This window comes from Clinocottus analis, unplaced genomic scaffold (genome assembly GCF_023055335.1).
Source record: "Clinocottus analis isolate CAN_PGR_092001 unplaced genomic scaffold, fCliAna1.0.p SCAF_13, whole genome shotgun sequence".
Taxonomy (NCBI): Eukaryota; Metazoa; Chordata; class Actinopteri; order Perciformes; family Cottidae; genus Clinocottus; species Clinocottus analis.
In genome coordinates, this window is record NW_027175854.1 from 1,233,463 (window position 1) to 1,247,356 (window position 13,894).

General features: G+C 42.1%; 1 protein-coding gene across 2 annotated transcripts; it reads right to left on the minus strand.

The window, feature by feature from the left end:
- Nucleotides 1-3,306: 3,306 nt before the first annotated feature.
- On the minus strand, nt 3,307-12,840 carry lhx3 (LIM homeobox 3). 2 transcript variants are annotated; one of them, XM_068574515.1, is made up of 6 exons: nt 12,771-12,840; nt 8,055-8,226; nt 7,432-7,634; nt 5,504-5,655; nt 4,315-4,486; nt 3,307-3,740 (listed from the first exon to the last, which is right to left on the minus strand). In XM_068574515.1, exons 1-6 carry the CDS (start codon nt 12,838-12,840, stop codon nt 3,307-3,309), a joined length of 1,203 nt encoding a protein of 400 aa, XP_068430616.1. The 2 variants fall into 2 exon arrangements, with proteins under 2 accessions (XP_068430616.1, XP_068430615.1); XM_068574514.1 differs by having other exon boundaries at nt 12,765-12,840.
- Between the last annotated feature and the right edge of the window lie 1,054 nt (nt 12,841-13,894).

Below are 13,894 nucleotides of genomic sequence, written 5' to 3' on the forward strand. Positions count from 1 at the left end.
GACCACTGACACCAAAACAATTGTTTTTTCCCTCCAAAGTTTTTTAAGGTTTCATGTTTGGAAATGCAAATGAGGCTTTATCTTATTTCATAGATTTATGGAACAGAGATATGACTCTTGGATGAAGTCAGGTTCAAAATGATTGTTTAACTTGTTGTCATTTTAGAGACAAAGGTTTTTTAAGAGGGATTTATGGATACATCCAACGCCATAAATCCAAGAATATTGTCAACAGTCATAAATAATTTTGCCATGTTTTTAGAAATATAGGTTTCTATAAATCAAGGTTTGTGATTGAAATGAACCCTTTTGCTAAAACCCTGAGAATATAGATTGGATTCCGTACATTAAAGGGTCAGATGTAGATATTAGTTATTTATTTCAAAGATTTTCAGATAATCCTGTCTCTATTTATTCCCTGTTTATTATCAAATTATAAATCCGAGATGTGACAAAGTTAAAGCTCAGTATCTCAAAACTATAGCGACTCATAAAACTCACGTGGACCAGCAGGCATGCAGTTTGTGTAGCACTTAGCTTTATTTTCTATTTATCTACGTCTCTGCACATGAAATTGCTTTTAATAACCTTCACACATGCCATTATATTAGACACAGGATCCCTCTTGTATTGTGTGTCTCTCAGCATCCTCATCCTCACAGCTTTACTCTTCATCACCAGGAAGGAGAGCTTCTTTTCTCACATAGTTTTCCCACCATTTACGTAATTATTGTGAAGCTGCCTGCATTCACGTTGTTGTCCTTTTCTCACCTTCTTCCTCCACAACCCATCTGACAAATTGCACACCCAACTTAATCTAATTCCTTACTTGGAAAACGATGGATTTCCAACTCAATCTGAAAGAGTGGGGCGGGGTAATCCCAGATGTTTGCGAGGAAGAGTTCACCGATTGGTCACCGACATCTCACACCTGCTGTGTGACACAGCTTGTCTGTTTTGACTTTTTAATTCCATGCACTCAACACGTTAAAGACTCTTTATACAACAAATAAAAAGCTCTGTACGTGCAGCGACTTTTAACGTATGTGTTGACTTTAATACAAACAGTTCAGAACACTGGACAGGCCGGCTGTCGAGGAGCTTAACACGGCCTTTCACACTTCACTCTCACCCCCTTGCTGTCTTTGCCAAAAAAATCTCCTGGGGTCAAGTTACACACCTGTTGCTTTTGCGAGGCAACACTGATACCTGCCACTCAGCCGGGAGGACGGGCTGGATATCCTGTCTGGTGTTCCTTTCCTTGTTCTGGGAACCTGAGGAGCAGAGCGGGCGGCCATTAACGGGGGAGGAAGTCGGAGATTGAACACCAAAACAAAAGGTCTGAGGACAGCTGGCCGTCACCTTCATGCATTTAAGACGTGATGGAGCTGCTTAAGAAGACGCACAACCATGCAGAACCGTGTGTAACGTTACACAATTGTCTGATTTTGCACTATTGTTCATTTTATATTAATAAAAGCATAGAAGCATATTAACAAATATACTCACAATAAAGTATCAAAAGGAAAAATATGGTCATAATGACAACTACGTTAGATTAGTTGATGCATTTTTAAACAACATTTTAAATACTTTATATTTTGCTTGATAGTTTAATCTATACTAGTATTTCATGTTATTTGTTGATCATGTTTCGTCTGTAATCTACAACATAACTAACACCTAAAGCTGTCTGAGAAATGGAGCAGAGGAAAAGTACATTAGTACCCTAAATATGCAGTAAATGAAATCAATAGTATATGATGTAAATATTGACTGTCAGTAAAAATTACTTCAAAAGTGCACGTACAGTACTCGTGTAAATGTTCTAAGTTATTTTCCACTTTTTATTGTTCAAAATAGACTGATTTGATGTTTAGCATAATTCTTGGCTTAAGAGACAATCAACACTTAAATAAAAAATAAAACAAATAAAACGAATAAATATATTTTAAAGAAAGTCAAATGTTTCCAATATATCACTTGAACTTCACCTTCAACAGTGGAAGGCATCGCTAACACGAGCCGTCATAGAAGCATATAAATAAACTTGCAATTGCACACGCACACACACACGCACACACACACACGCACCTACCTACACATATACTGTTTAATCTACTTAATTGAACCTGACTTTGAATAACTAAACAAATGAGGAAACTCACAAGGGGCACTTGATCCCTGCTCGGCTAATGGATTGGAGATTCCTTTCCCATAGGAGCATTTGGGCAAACAAGACCCAGTAATCTCTGAATTGATGAGTTGACTCTCTGTCTGCATCACATGTCTCCACTAAAGAGCTGTTGAACCTCTGATACAGTGCTGGGAGTGAGCCAGAGACGCAATTTGCAGATGCAGCCAGAACAGTCGCTCTGGTTTCACTCTCAGCGCTGTGATATGCTGCAGATGGATGTCGCATGGAAGACATGAACATAACTGTATTAAATACTTTGAGACGTGTCCCGGTTCTTTCACCACTCGTCCAACCAGAAAGGATCGAACTCCATTGTTGATTTGGGTGACAAATTTATTAAAGTCCTGTCATTTAATCAGGAATCATTGTCATTATTACCAGCGGGAATAAATAAGACATAAAACATTTTCCACATAAACAAACATATACATCAGACCCCCGGGTGCTACAGCAAGTTCATGGTCGGGGTTGTTTTCGGTAGAACCAAACGAACATACATGTGAGAACACACAAATGCATAGAATTGGACCCCTAGGTACCGTTAAGACAACATCTACATTTTTGCCTCTATCCCTGTTAAGAATGTACAAAGTCCTCATATCCGGGCTCCTATTTGCGTCCAGGAAGGGGTTTGTATAAAAATAAAGTCTCCACAATGATAAACCATTATATATATATTTATATATATAGACATTTGGCAACAACCAGACATTTAAAGACTCTGAACTGAATTCTGCACCTGAACACAGTGTAGAAAACAAAGTGATGAGGATGAAGACGGGGAGTTATGACAATCCAAACGATTGAGTCTCAATGTTTTAAAAAGCTCATAGTGGTATCTGGATATTGAACATATCTTTGACAGATTTTTTGCTTTACGCATATTTTTTTTCACTACTGAAGGACAATTGTTAGGCTTTAAATGAAGTTTCCTCCCTCCTTCCATCCAGATCAAAGATAGTGTGAGTGTATTTGTGACAGCAGTCTTTTCCTTTGCACAATCACCGTCATCTGTGACTCATTTCAAATCCCTAAAATCCAACAGAAGACACAAAACTCCCCCCCCGCCCCCCTCTCAGAAAAAGTCCAATTTTATTGTAGTTGACCGATCAAAACTGCCCGTGGTCCACTTCGTCTAACCAGGACGCCGGACTGGCAGGGAAGTCCGGGTATCCTCCGCTGCTGCCGGTCGAGAGGTCCGAGCTGGGGCCGTTGGCGGCGCTCATGGAGCCCCTCACGGCGGGGTTGACCCCGGGCCCGCCGCCCTGGGCCATGATAGAAAGGCCGGAGTCGGGGTACACCAAGCTGGAGATGAGCGGCTGGTGCCGGGGCAGCGCCTGAAGCGACCCCGGCGACTGAGGGAGGCCGTAGGGGCTGTTGGAGCGGATGTCGTGGAACTGGTCTTGAGAGGGAAGAGCGCCGTGCTCCAGTGGGAAGGCGCTGTGGTTGTTGCCCCCTTGGCGGCCCCCCATGGACGGAGAGGACTCACTCAGGCTGCTGTAGATGCCATTGGTGAGGCCGAGCTCTGACATGGGCGGTTCATCTGTGCAACAAGGACCGGATGGACAAAGGTGATGTGTGTTAGTCAGACTGGACAGCAAGTCCACAATGGAAACATGCATTTATTGTTCTTTTCTTTCATGCCGTCTCTTTTCTTTTAAATCAACTACAGTATGTAAACGTATTAGCGACTGAGCTAACTTGCTTTGTTAGCTTGGATAGCTTTACCCCGTCCTCTTTTACCCCCGTCCTCCTTTATTAAATGAAATAATGAACAACGCCCGGAGCAAAATGCCACGCTGGCGTGATCGGCACAGTGCACGGACAAGTAGAAGAGGTTTGAAGAAATATTGTGACTCCCGGGATGCTAATGTGTTAGCAGTTAGCTCATCAGTGACAGAAATTCACCAGCTGAACATCCATGAACTTTGTGAGAAGTTACTACAAGCTTCTGTAACAGACCGTGCATACATGGAATATTTCAAATCCAAACTGTCTGTTTGAGCATATTAACCATGACACAGTGGCAAATATGTTTTAGTATGAAGAGATAAAACTCCTAAAAGGAAAATAGTCTTTTTTCAAATCTTTCGATGGTGTTTTTGTTGGCTTCGTACCGGTAAAAGACACCTCGGCATCGCTGTCCATGCCCTCCTCCTGGATGCTGTCCTTGTCGGATTTGGAGCTTCCTCGCGACCTCTTCATGTTGCGGAAATACTGCCCCCATCTCTGCCGCCCGGCATCTTTCTTCAGCCTCTTCTCTTTCGCTCGCCTGTTCTGGAACCAAACCTGGAGGGCAAAAAGAGGAGAAACGCATGATTAGAAATGCGTTTGACCGTTTGTCACGGAGAGATTATGAACTCAAAACGAGAAATACATCTCAGAGACAGTTGCAGAGAAATTAAAAGAAGGGTTTTCTTGTACATTTATTCTCCTCGTTTACATATTCCTCTCAGTCTTGAGGAACAATAAGCCATAAACCATAAGCAGACACTGTTTTTTTGGTCGTCATGCTGAAGTCCTTTACAAGTCCTCTGCTCTTTCCTTAATGTTCAAGGACGGGACGAGGCTTCCCACCTCGGTGCGAGACTGAAACAAACACTGACCAGTCGTCCCGAGAGCAGCGTACACTCGATTTATCAGGCGTTTAATTAACTTCACGGCAGCTACAAGTTGCCCTCACACCGGGGGGCTGACAGGCTGGAGAGCCACTGGTTTGAATTATTGAAAGTTTAGTCTCTTCACGTTTGGTCTGATTCATGAATTGTATCTTGAGAAAACAAGCAAATAGTCATAAACGTCAACCGCCAGACGCCTCGCTGCTTGGAATCAGATACAAATTAAACAAATGGCCCATTTCTTAATAATCTTCACCTCACGCGCGCAACATGAATCCATTTCAGTCACGAGCACAAAAAGCGGTTTCACATTCTCCGTAATGATATTCCTCCCAAAGTGAACCCTCTTCACCCCTTTCCCTTCCCCTGAATAATGAGCTGCATTTTAGTGGCTTCCGTCTCTACTTTTGTCCTTGCAAATAAAACAATATATATGACCGCCACCCAGCAGCCGGGCGCGAGGCTCCTGAGCAGCAGACAATATGCGAGGGGCCCTCTGAGCATTGTTAACGAGCTCGCACTTAAACCGTGCTGACTTTCACGTGGACTTCATAACACTCCATCGAGCCATAAATCCCCCCACACTTATGCGTACAGTAGGCTCGTGCCAGTTCGGCCGCCGTTGTCCCTCAATAATGGAGTCAGGACACTAATGGAATAGCCCTTAATGGATAATAATATACCTTACCTGCACAACTCGCATATCCAGGCCCGTCTCCGACGATAGCTGCTCCCGGACGTGGCGGGCAGGTTTGGGAGAGTTATTGTAAGCGTTCTTCAGTGTTTCCAGCTGTTTAGCAGTGATGGTCGTTCGTGGCCTTTTCGCAGTCGAATCTGCTTCTGAAAAATGAAGCGACATCACAAAATGTTAGTTATTCTGCTTCAACAGCGGTACATGTTCTAAGGTGCCAGGGTCTTCAGAACAATTGTTGCTTAAATTTACAATACATAAGATGAATTAGAGGATGTAGTAAATGTACTCGGGGAATAATATAATCTGGCTGCTGTAATGCTTGTACAGTTTTTTTTAATTGTTGTCTCTATAAAACGCAACAACATATTTATGATGAAAAATATATTCCTATCAAGTAATCAGAATCAGAATCAGAATCAGCTTTATTACCATGTACATTTTCACATACATGGAATTTGTTGCTGGTTTCTGCTCTTCGTACCGGTTGACAATAAGCGAAAAGATAAATATGAAAAAGACGTTAAAGAAAACAGAAAAACAGTAAAAAATAATTAATTCATTTTTTATTTTTATTTTGGGTAACTATCATGAACATCTTTACTATATTCACAGCGACTAAAACAAGAAACACGCTCGTATAATATCCAACTTTCTGATTTAACATGAATAGATAAATTCTCCTCCGCCTATAAAGCAAAACCTGCTTCCTGTGCATAATTGCATCATGTGTGCATATCTGTTGGCCGGCACAGCAAAACACAAAACCATCATCCAGATGGATGCTGCCCAAGTAATTGCGACCTCTCATTAGTAAAATAAACGTGTGTGTTTTCAGTGAAAACTTGCATTAAGTCGCCGCGTAAATCAACACTTGGTGTCGGCCAGTAAATTCAAACAAACAGATGGGGAGATAAAACCTGACTGTACCGGCCTGCCCTGCAGGAGCAGAGCATGCTGGGAAGTTATTGTGGCACTGGTTGATATAATCAGGGTATCTAATTAAAATATGTTGTGCATTAAATATGTTGGAGGCTACTAGATATTACTTTACTGTAGGTAAGTCTTTGAATTATGTGTTTTTGGTACTTATGTGCTTTGGATAATTCGCCTTTATTGAACTTTTTTTTAAACTACAATTTTTACTAAGAAAATATTAACATTAGTTATTTTTGGCTAAGTAACTATGATTGTGAAGCACAATGATGCATTTTCTATGATGTGACTATTTTCTATGATGTGAGCTAATTTGTTTTTGAGTAACACATGAAAAGTATTACTGCTTTAAGTACACACAAATAAAAGCAGGAGTGTAAATGTACTGCCAGTAATTTAATGAAAATATAATAATAACACCTGCCTTCATGCATTTAAAAACATGTAGATATTTAAATACGTTTTTATACCTGATTAGTAATGCAATTATACATAATAACAAAATGCTCTCTCTCTCTTTCTCTCTCTCTCTCTCTCTCTCTCTCTCTCTCTCTCTCTCCCTCGCACACACACACACACACACACACACACACACACACACACACACACACACACACACACACACACACACACACACACACACACACCCCTCTATATTTCTGTCTCCGGAAGGCACACACGTGACGCCACAATAAGAGTTATTGAAAGCTGATCCGTTCGAGCCGCAGAGTGCGCGTGCACGCGCGCAGCTCGCCTCCACGTGACGCAGTTCGCCATCGATCGGATTTTGCGTGCGGGCAACGACGCAATTAGCACAGGTGGGTCAGAGTTTATGGGTGACCTCATTGTCACGTCAAACGCACAACTCAAAATGCAGTCACTTAAAAACACGTCTGCAGACACGCGTGTCACGTGACATCCAGAGTCAGGTTCCACGGTCCAGGCGGCCCGTGACAGAAACGTGGAGGCGGCCATTGTGCGCAGCTCACCTCTCTGTTTGGCGGTCTCGTAGTCGGCCTTGCACACCAGCCTGCTGTCCTCCATCAGGTAGTACTCGTCCCCGGTGGCCAGTTGCCTTTTGCACACGATGCAGGCGAAACAGTGCAGGTGGTAGACGAAGTCCTGCGCTCTCCTCACCACCTGGGTGGGCGGGATGCCCTGCTGGCACGCGGCGCACTTGGTCCCGAATCTCCTTTTGGGAAATCAGACGGTTTCCATCAATACATAATAACATTTATAACATTTAACTACGTGTATCTCATATTTTTCTAATGAGGGAAATTGCGGAGGAGAAAATGTTTCAAATGGCTGGTATGTTTTGAAAGCTACACTGTAAAAAAAAAAAATTAACTGGCAGCCATTGACAAGTAAGTTACTGTAAAAAAAAAAAAAAAAGTATTTTTTTGGTGCAATGATTTCTTACAGTATATTCTTAGTTACTGTGATTTTCCCACAGCACTACTGTGTTTTTAATATGTTTTTACAGTAAAGCTTTGACTGTAATATTTAAATGAATGGACCGTATTTTACTGGGAAATAGTTTACAGTAGGTTACTGCTCACAAACGCAGTCCACTTCTTTTCCAGTAATTTCTCTTTCACAGTGTACTCACTTGAAGAAGTCCTCTTTGCAGTACACGCTGTCGCCCCTGCTGAAGCACTTCTCCGACAGTTGCGCCTGGCAGTCGCTGCATTTCAGGCACTTGCTGTGCCAGTGGCGATCCAGCACTTTGAGGATGAAGCGGTCCACGATGTGTTGACTGCAGCCTGCACACACCGGGATTTCTGCAAGGGGACAAGATGGAATCAGCTGCGGGGATGAAATAATGATTCACTCTTTTGTACATTATTTTTCGTATTTTAAATTGTTGGAAAATAATATATAATGTTCAATAGGGGATCAAATAATATTGACTTATTCGTGAATAGCTTGTAAGACCTCTTCCTCCTTCCACTATCGTCACATCATCATCACTCTTTTTGTCTCAATATAAATATTCCCCAAATGCAGTAAAATAACAAAATACCACGATAAACACAATTGCATTGCTCAATATAACACACACACACACACACACACACACACACACACACACACACACACACACACACACACACACACACACACACACACGCAATAAAATAAAAACATATTAATTCTCTTCAAGTGTTTAAGACTTTACGTCATATGATATTCATGTATTTCTACTCGGCATGAAACACAAACTCAGACACAAAATCACCACATGCATGACATATTTAGATATTACATGAATAGATTGTTTTTATTTTATATTTTGGAGGCATGTGGAAAAAAAAACTTAGGCTCTCTTATTTATAATAAATACAACTTGACTTTAAAACTGTGTATTTCACCTATTGTATGCCACTAACTGGTGGACATAATATAAATAACACATTTTATCTAAGTGTTGAATTGATAAGACCTGTTATTAGAATTATTTAAAATAAATAATGAATCAGACACTGTATTTAACCAAACTACTTTTACACAAGCATGCCATGAATGACGATGCTCAATAAAATAAATACAAATATCGACTTTAATGTAATTGTGCAGACAAAACGTTTGCAAGATTTAAAAAAAATATATACATTTGTTATAAAATAATATACTATATTGGTAATTAATAGCTCGTCAATCTAATAGTGCTGCTTATTATTTTGTCACGTGCAATCAGCTTTAACAGCCACTTTAATGCATGAAGGTACATTTCAGACACACAGGACAGCAGCAGGCAACATCCCCAAACCCATTTCAGATATTTTAACGTTTCCTTGAAGCAACAGCGACAGATTAAAACAACTTTCTGAGACATTACAAAAAAAAAAAAACGTCTGAATGAAGACAACTGAAAGGCCAAGTAAGACGTCATCGGATCTCTGTATTACTAATTAAAAGAGGTTCAACCACTTCATATTTCATCCGTGCAAGGAATCGCATCCCTATTGTTCTGTTGCGGACAATTCATGAACCATTAATGAACCATTAATGAACCATTTCTTCTGGTATCGCCAGCGAAGCCCTGCACAAGTGCTGGTGGCGGGAGCCACGTCGAACAGGTGTATCCAGGTCATCATTAATTCAACGCGCTCTGTAAAACTAGAAAGCTGCGGCCTGTAGGCTCACCGTGCCAACCAATAAAGGTGTCCGAGCAAATTGCTCGTCTTATGGGGCCCACTTGGAATATTGAGAAAAAAGACGCGTGCAAATCCCAACGGAAGCCTCTCGTTAAGTCACAGCTCTGGAGCAGGTGAGGCTCGATGCATCGATCCAACCTCCTCCTCAAAACTACTCATGTTCATGTACGTTATCACGAGTAACACACATGCAACCAGTCAACACACGTTAATACAACCTTTGTATAGTTTAGGCCCGAGCACGTGATTGAAACAATAGTCTTCGACGTGTTTCAGAAGATTCGGAAGGAATAACAGGTTATGTCACGTTTTTTATGACTAAAAATATATTAAAAAACAGTTTCTAGTGCACTAAATATAAAAATATAATATATCTAAATTTGAACGACCTTTTTTAAAAATATATATATGAATCATTGATCACAAGCCTGACGCGTAAAGCAACGAAAATGAAAAATAAAAAGGACTGAACAGCTGCAGCATCCATCCTCCATTACGGCACCTATTCAACCACACTGAAGGCCTGTTTAAAGACACTAAGGGTGTGTGTAATCACAAGATACACGTGTGTGTTATATCGTCAGTGCAAAAAGCAAATACATTGATGATATTTTGGCTTCCGGTTACGTTCCGCAGCTCCTCACTGGAGCATCTCCGCGTCATGTGCTCCTTCCATCGCTCATGCTTTACGCTTACATGCAACTGTTGTACATGTCCACACTCATACAAGCTATAGGCAGGTGTTGTCAATGTGTGTGTGTGTGTGTGTGTGTGTGTGTGTGTGTGTGTGTGTGTGTGTGTGTGTGTGTGTGTGTGTGTGTGTCCAGTGGAGTTCGCTTGTACGCTTCACGGTGTTGAAGCCTGTGCGGGATTACGCTGCGCCGTTTCCCGGGCGACAGGGAGATAGATTAACGTCACCCACCGAGAGGGCCTCTTCCGGAAGAGGAGTGAACAGGAGGTTGTGTTCAGGGTGGTGACGTTACTCGGAGACGCGTTACAATGAGCCGACATGCCTCCAAATAACACGAGAAGACGATTTATTCACGTGCTTTTTAAAAAAATCGTTTTCTCCAAATCTAAAATAAATGTATTCCCCAAAGTTTTATTTCATTGAACGATGTGATGGATTTCTATTTTGTATTTTTTTGTTGAATACAAAGAGTGTTCATGCTTTTACAGTTTGAAGGATGCATGTTTCACTTGTTTGAAATTCAATTATTGGAAAATATTCCGCAACTAATTCTGATTAGACTTTTAATAATATGAGAAGTTAGCATGCAGCAGAAGGAACCAGATCTACAAGCTCTACAAACAATATTTACATAAATCCAGGAAAGTGCACACCGTCATGTTGTTCATGTGTGAATCGACCAAAGCGGTTTCTATTGGATTCGGATCCATTTTGAATTCAGATTCCAGTACTGCCATGCGGAAAGGACAGTTTGTTTAGACATAGCCCCTTTTTTTTGGTAAATAAAAATTAAAAAAAATAGCAGAGCAGCATTATTTTTATTTTTACTCTCAAATACTGTAACAGTTTGATTATTGAGCAATGTGTACAACATGAATGATGATCAAAAAGTTAAATAAGCATTTTTAAATATCTCTCTCTCTCTCACACACACACACACACACACACACACACACACACACACACACACACACACACACACACACACACACACACACACACACACACACACACACACACAATCTCCATCTCCTGTGTGTTGAGTGCTCAAAGACAAGTGTTTATTTAGAGGAGAGATTGGCTGTTCAATAACATGTTGATCGGGCCAACACCCCAATGAATTTTATTGACACTGATCTTTGGCACAAAAGAGCGCCTGGGGAAATCACGGTAGTGCCACAGCAGCGCGCGCCGCTGATGAATCCAAAATCAATGTCCCATTTGCCTTATTTTAGAAGTATATGAAAGACGTTTTTTTTTTAGAAAGGTGTGCGGGATTCATGGAGGCCCCTCTTACTTTCCAGCTTTGTAATCCTTGTTGATGTCATATTGATCGCTCACTTTTGAAAAGGGTGAGTCCGACAGTAATGTGACAACAATAGCGATGAAAATGACCATCAGAATAATAATAATAATAATGTTCAGTCAGTCTGAGAAAGTTGCAAAGACGATTAAGAACGAATAATTTTCGCTCGACTTATTTTTAGATTTTTCTGCTTGAATTGGAATTCGTGAATTCAGTTTAAATGATTAATGTGACATGAATCAATCACATTTTCCGAGTTGTGTTCCTCATAATTCCCCCTTTTTTAAATAAAATAAAAAAGGAGTTTTGTGTTACTTGAGTCTCAACGAACATCAACACGAAACTTGCCTCAGAAAACGTCTTTAGATGCCACTCAATATTTAAACAAGACACAAATAATTCAGCTATAACGAGGAGGCTTCGAACCGACCACTCTTACAACATCACCTGCATTGGCAACTGCACCTGTCGGGGGGCAGGAATGTCACCTGTTGAGCATATTGTGCCGGTGGTTAGCGTGTGTGTGTGTGTGTGTGTGTGTGTGTGTGTGTGTGTGTGTGTGTGTGTGTGTGTGTGTATGCTGGCAGTCTGTCCCGCGGCCGCGGAGAGGCTGCTGTCGCCCCGGTGGGTCTCTCGGCCTCTCCGGCTGCGCATCTCGCCGCCCCGCGCTCTCGTTACACGCGCGCAGGCGGCGGTGTGAGATGACAGCACGCGCGTAACATCTGTTGGTGCGGTTCTCCAACAATGAAGGCTCATTACAGATTCATAACGTCTCCCACACGCACCGCGAGAGAAGCGCCTCTAAACAGTCCGTGTACACATCAACATGGGTCGATGGATAACAGTGGAAACTGTCCGGCTTCTTTATATGTTTCTATACAATATGTCCCGTTTTCTGGCCACATCGAACATTCATACGATGAAAGAATAGTGGGAAAAGTCAGTGTCCTTGCTTTTCGTGTGACAATAAAAGCAGTTTAAAGGCCCATTTCACGCTTGTCAAGAGTTCACTAAGCAAAACAAAAGCCTCCTTCAGTCCCGCTGTGCCGATTTACTGCATTATCCTCTATTTCACGGCTAATTGTAACTCAATAACTGACCCCAGGACACCACTTTAAACCCAGTCAAATCATCATGCTCATATGTGAATAAGTTGAAATGGGCTCTTACCTTGGCCTGAATTGTACCGGGAGAAATTTCCGGTGTTTTGACAGCTTGACCCCGGGTGTTCAAGCAACATTTTGATGATGTTCCGATGATCCAACGGGAGAAAGTACAGCGACGAAACGCGTGCAGGAAAAAACACACACACACACAAAAAAAGCCTAACAATACGTATATGGACGATAGATTCAAACCCGGACGTTCCGTTCCTGGAGATTTTATCCTCTCGAGAGTGAGGTGAGCTCTCTTCGGTGGCAGCTTGTTTTCTGACAATTGTTCAAAAGGACGCCCGTCGACCTGTCTCCTTTCGTCAGCCGCCGAGGACGTACACTTTGAATATTCATCAAGTTGCTCTTTTGATTCCGCGTTGATAAGCTCGAGATGAGGCGAGGGGGGGCGGGAGGGCGGCAGTGGAGAAGTGTGTGACCGTGAGCAGCGTCAGCTGACCTGACTGTGAGCCTCCAGCCTGCGACTTTACTCAAGTACTGAAGTAGCCGGCGGTCCGCGCTGCCTCTGTCCAGGGTGCTGAAGGGGGAGTTCCTGGCAGACTGGAGGCGTGTGTGCTGCTCCTGCCCCCTCCTCCCCCCCCCCCCCCCCCACACACACACACACACACACTTGCCCTCCCATCATTCTCCTTAGCTATGTTGCGGTGCACGTGTCCGTCTTTCAAGGCGCACAATGGGGCTCTGCTCGGGACATTGTTGTCATGCTGTTCGGCCGCCGCGTCTCTCTTTTGTTGGTTAAAAATAGACCGCGACGCAGTAATGATACAAGTGGACAGAACATTACATGCTGTTAGGTTTAGTTTATAGTGTTAAAGTTGGCTTGTACTGAAATAAGAGCAAGTGTGTGCACATTGTTATTGCTTGGATTGTCTCAAAATGATTGACACATATTTGTTTTAAACTACTTTGGATGGAGACATATGACCACAGCACAGAAACGAGTTTGAATCTTAACATGTACAGGTTTTATAGTAACACGTCCCTTTCTTTATTTCATGCTTCCTTAAAACAAAATATCGTTCCAAATTTATGCTTTTTGAGACGTCAATTCCGGCGCTTGCGCAGAGCTGCACGTCCATTTGGCTCAGTGCCATGCTTCATGCCTTTGACGCTGCCAATTAC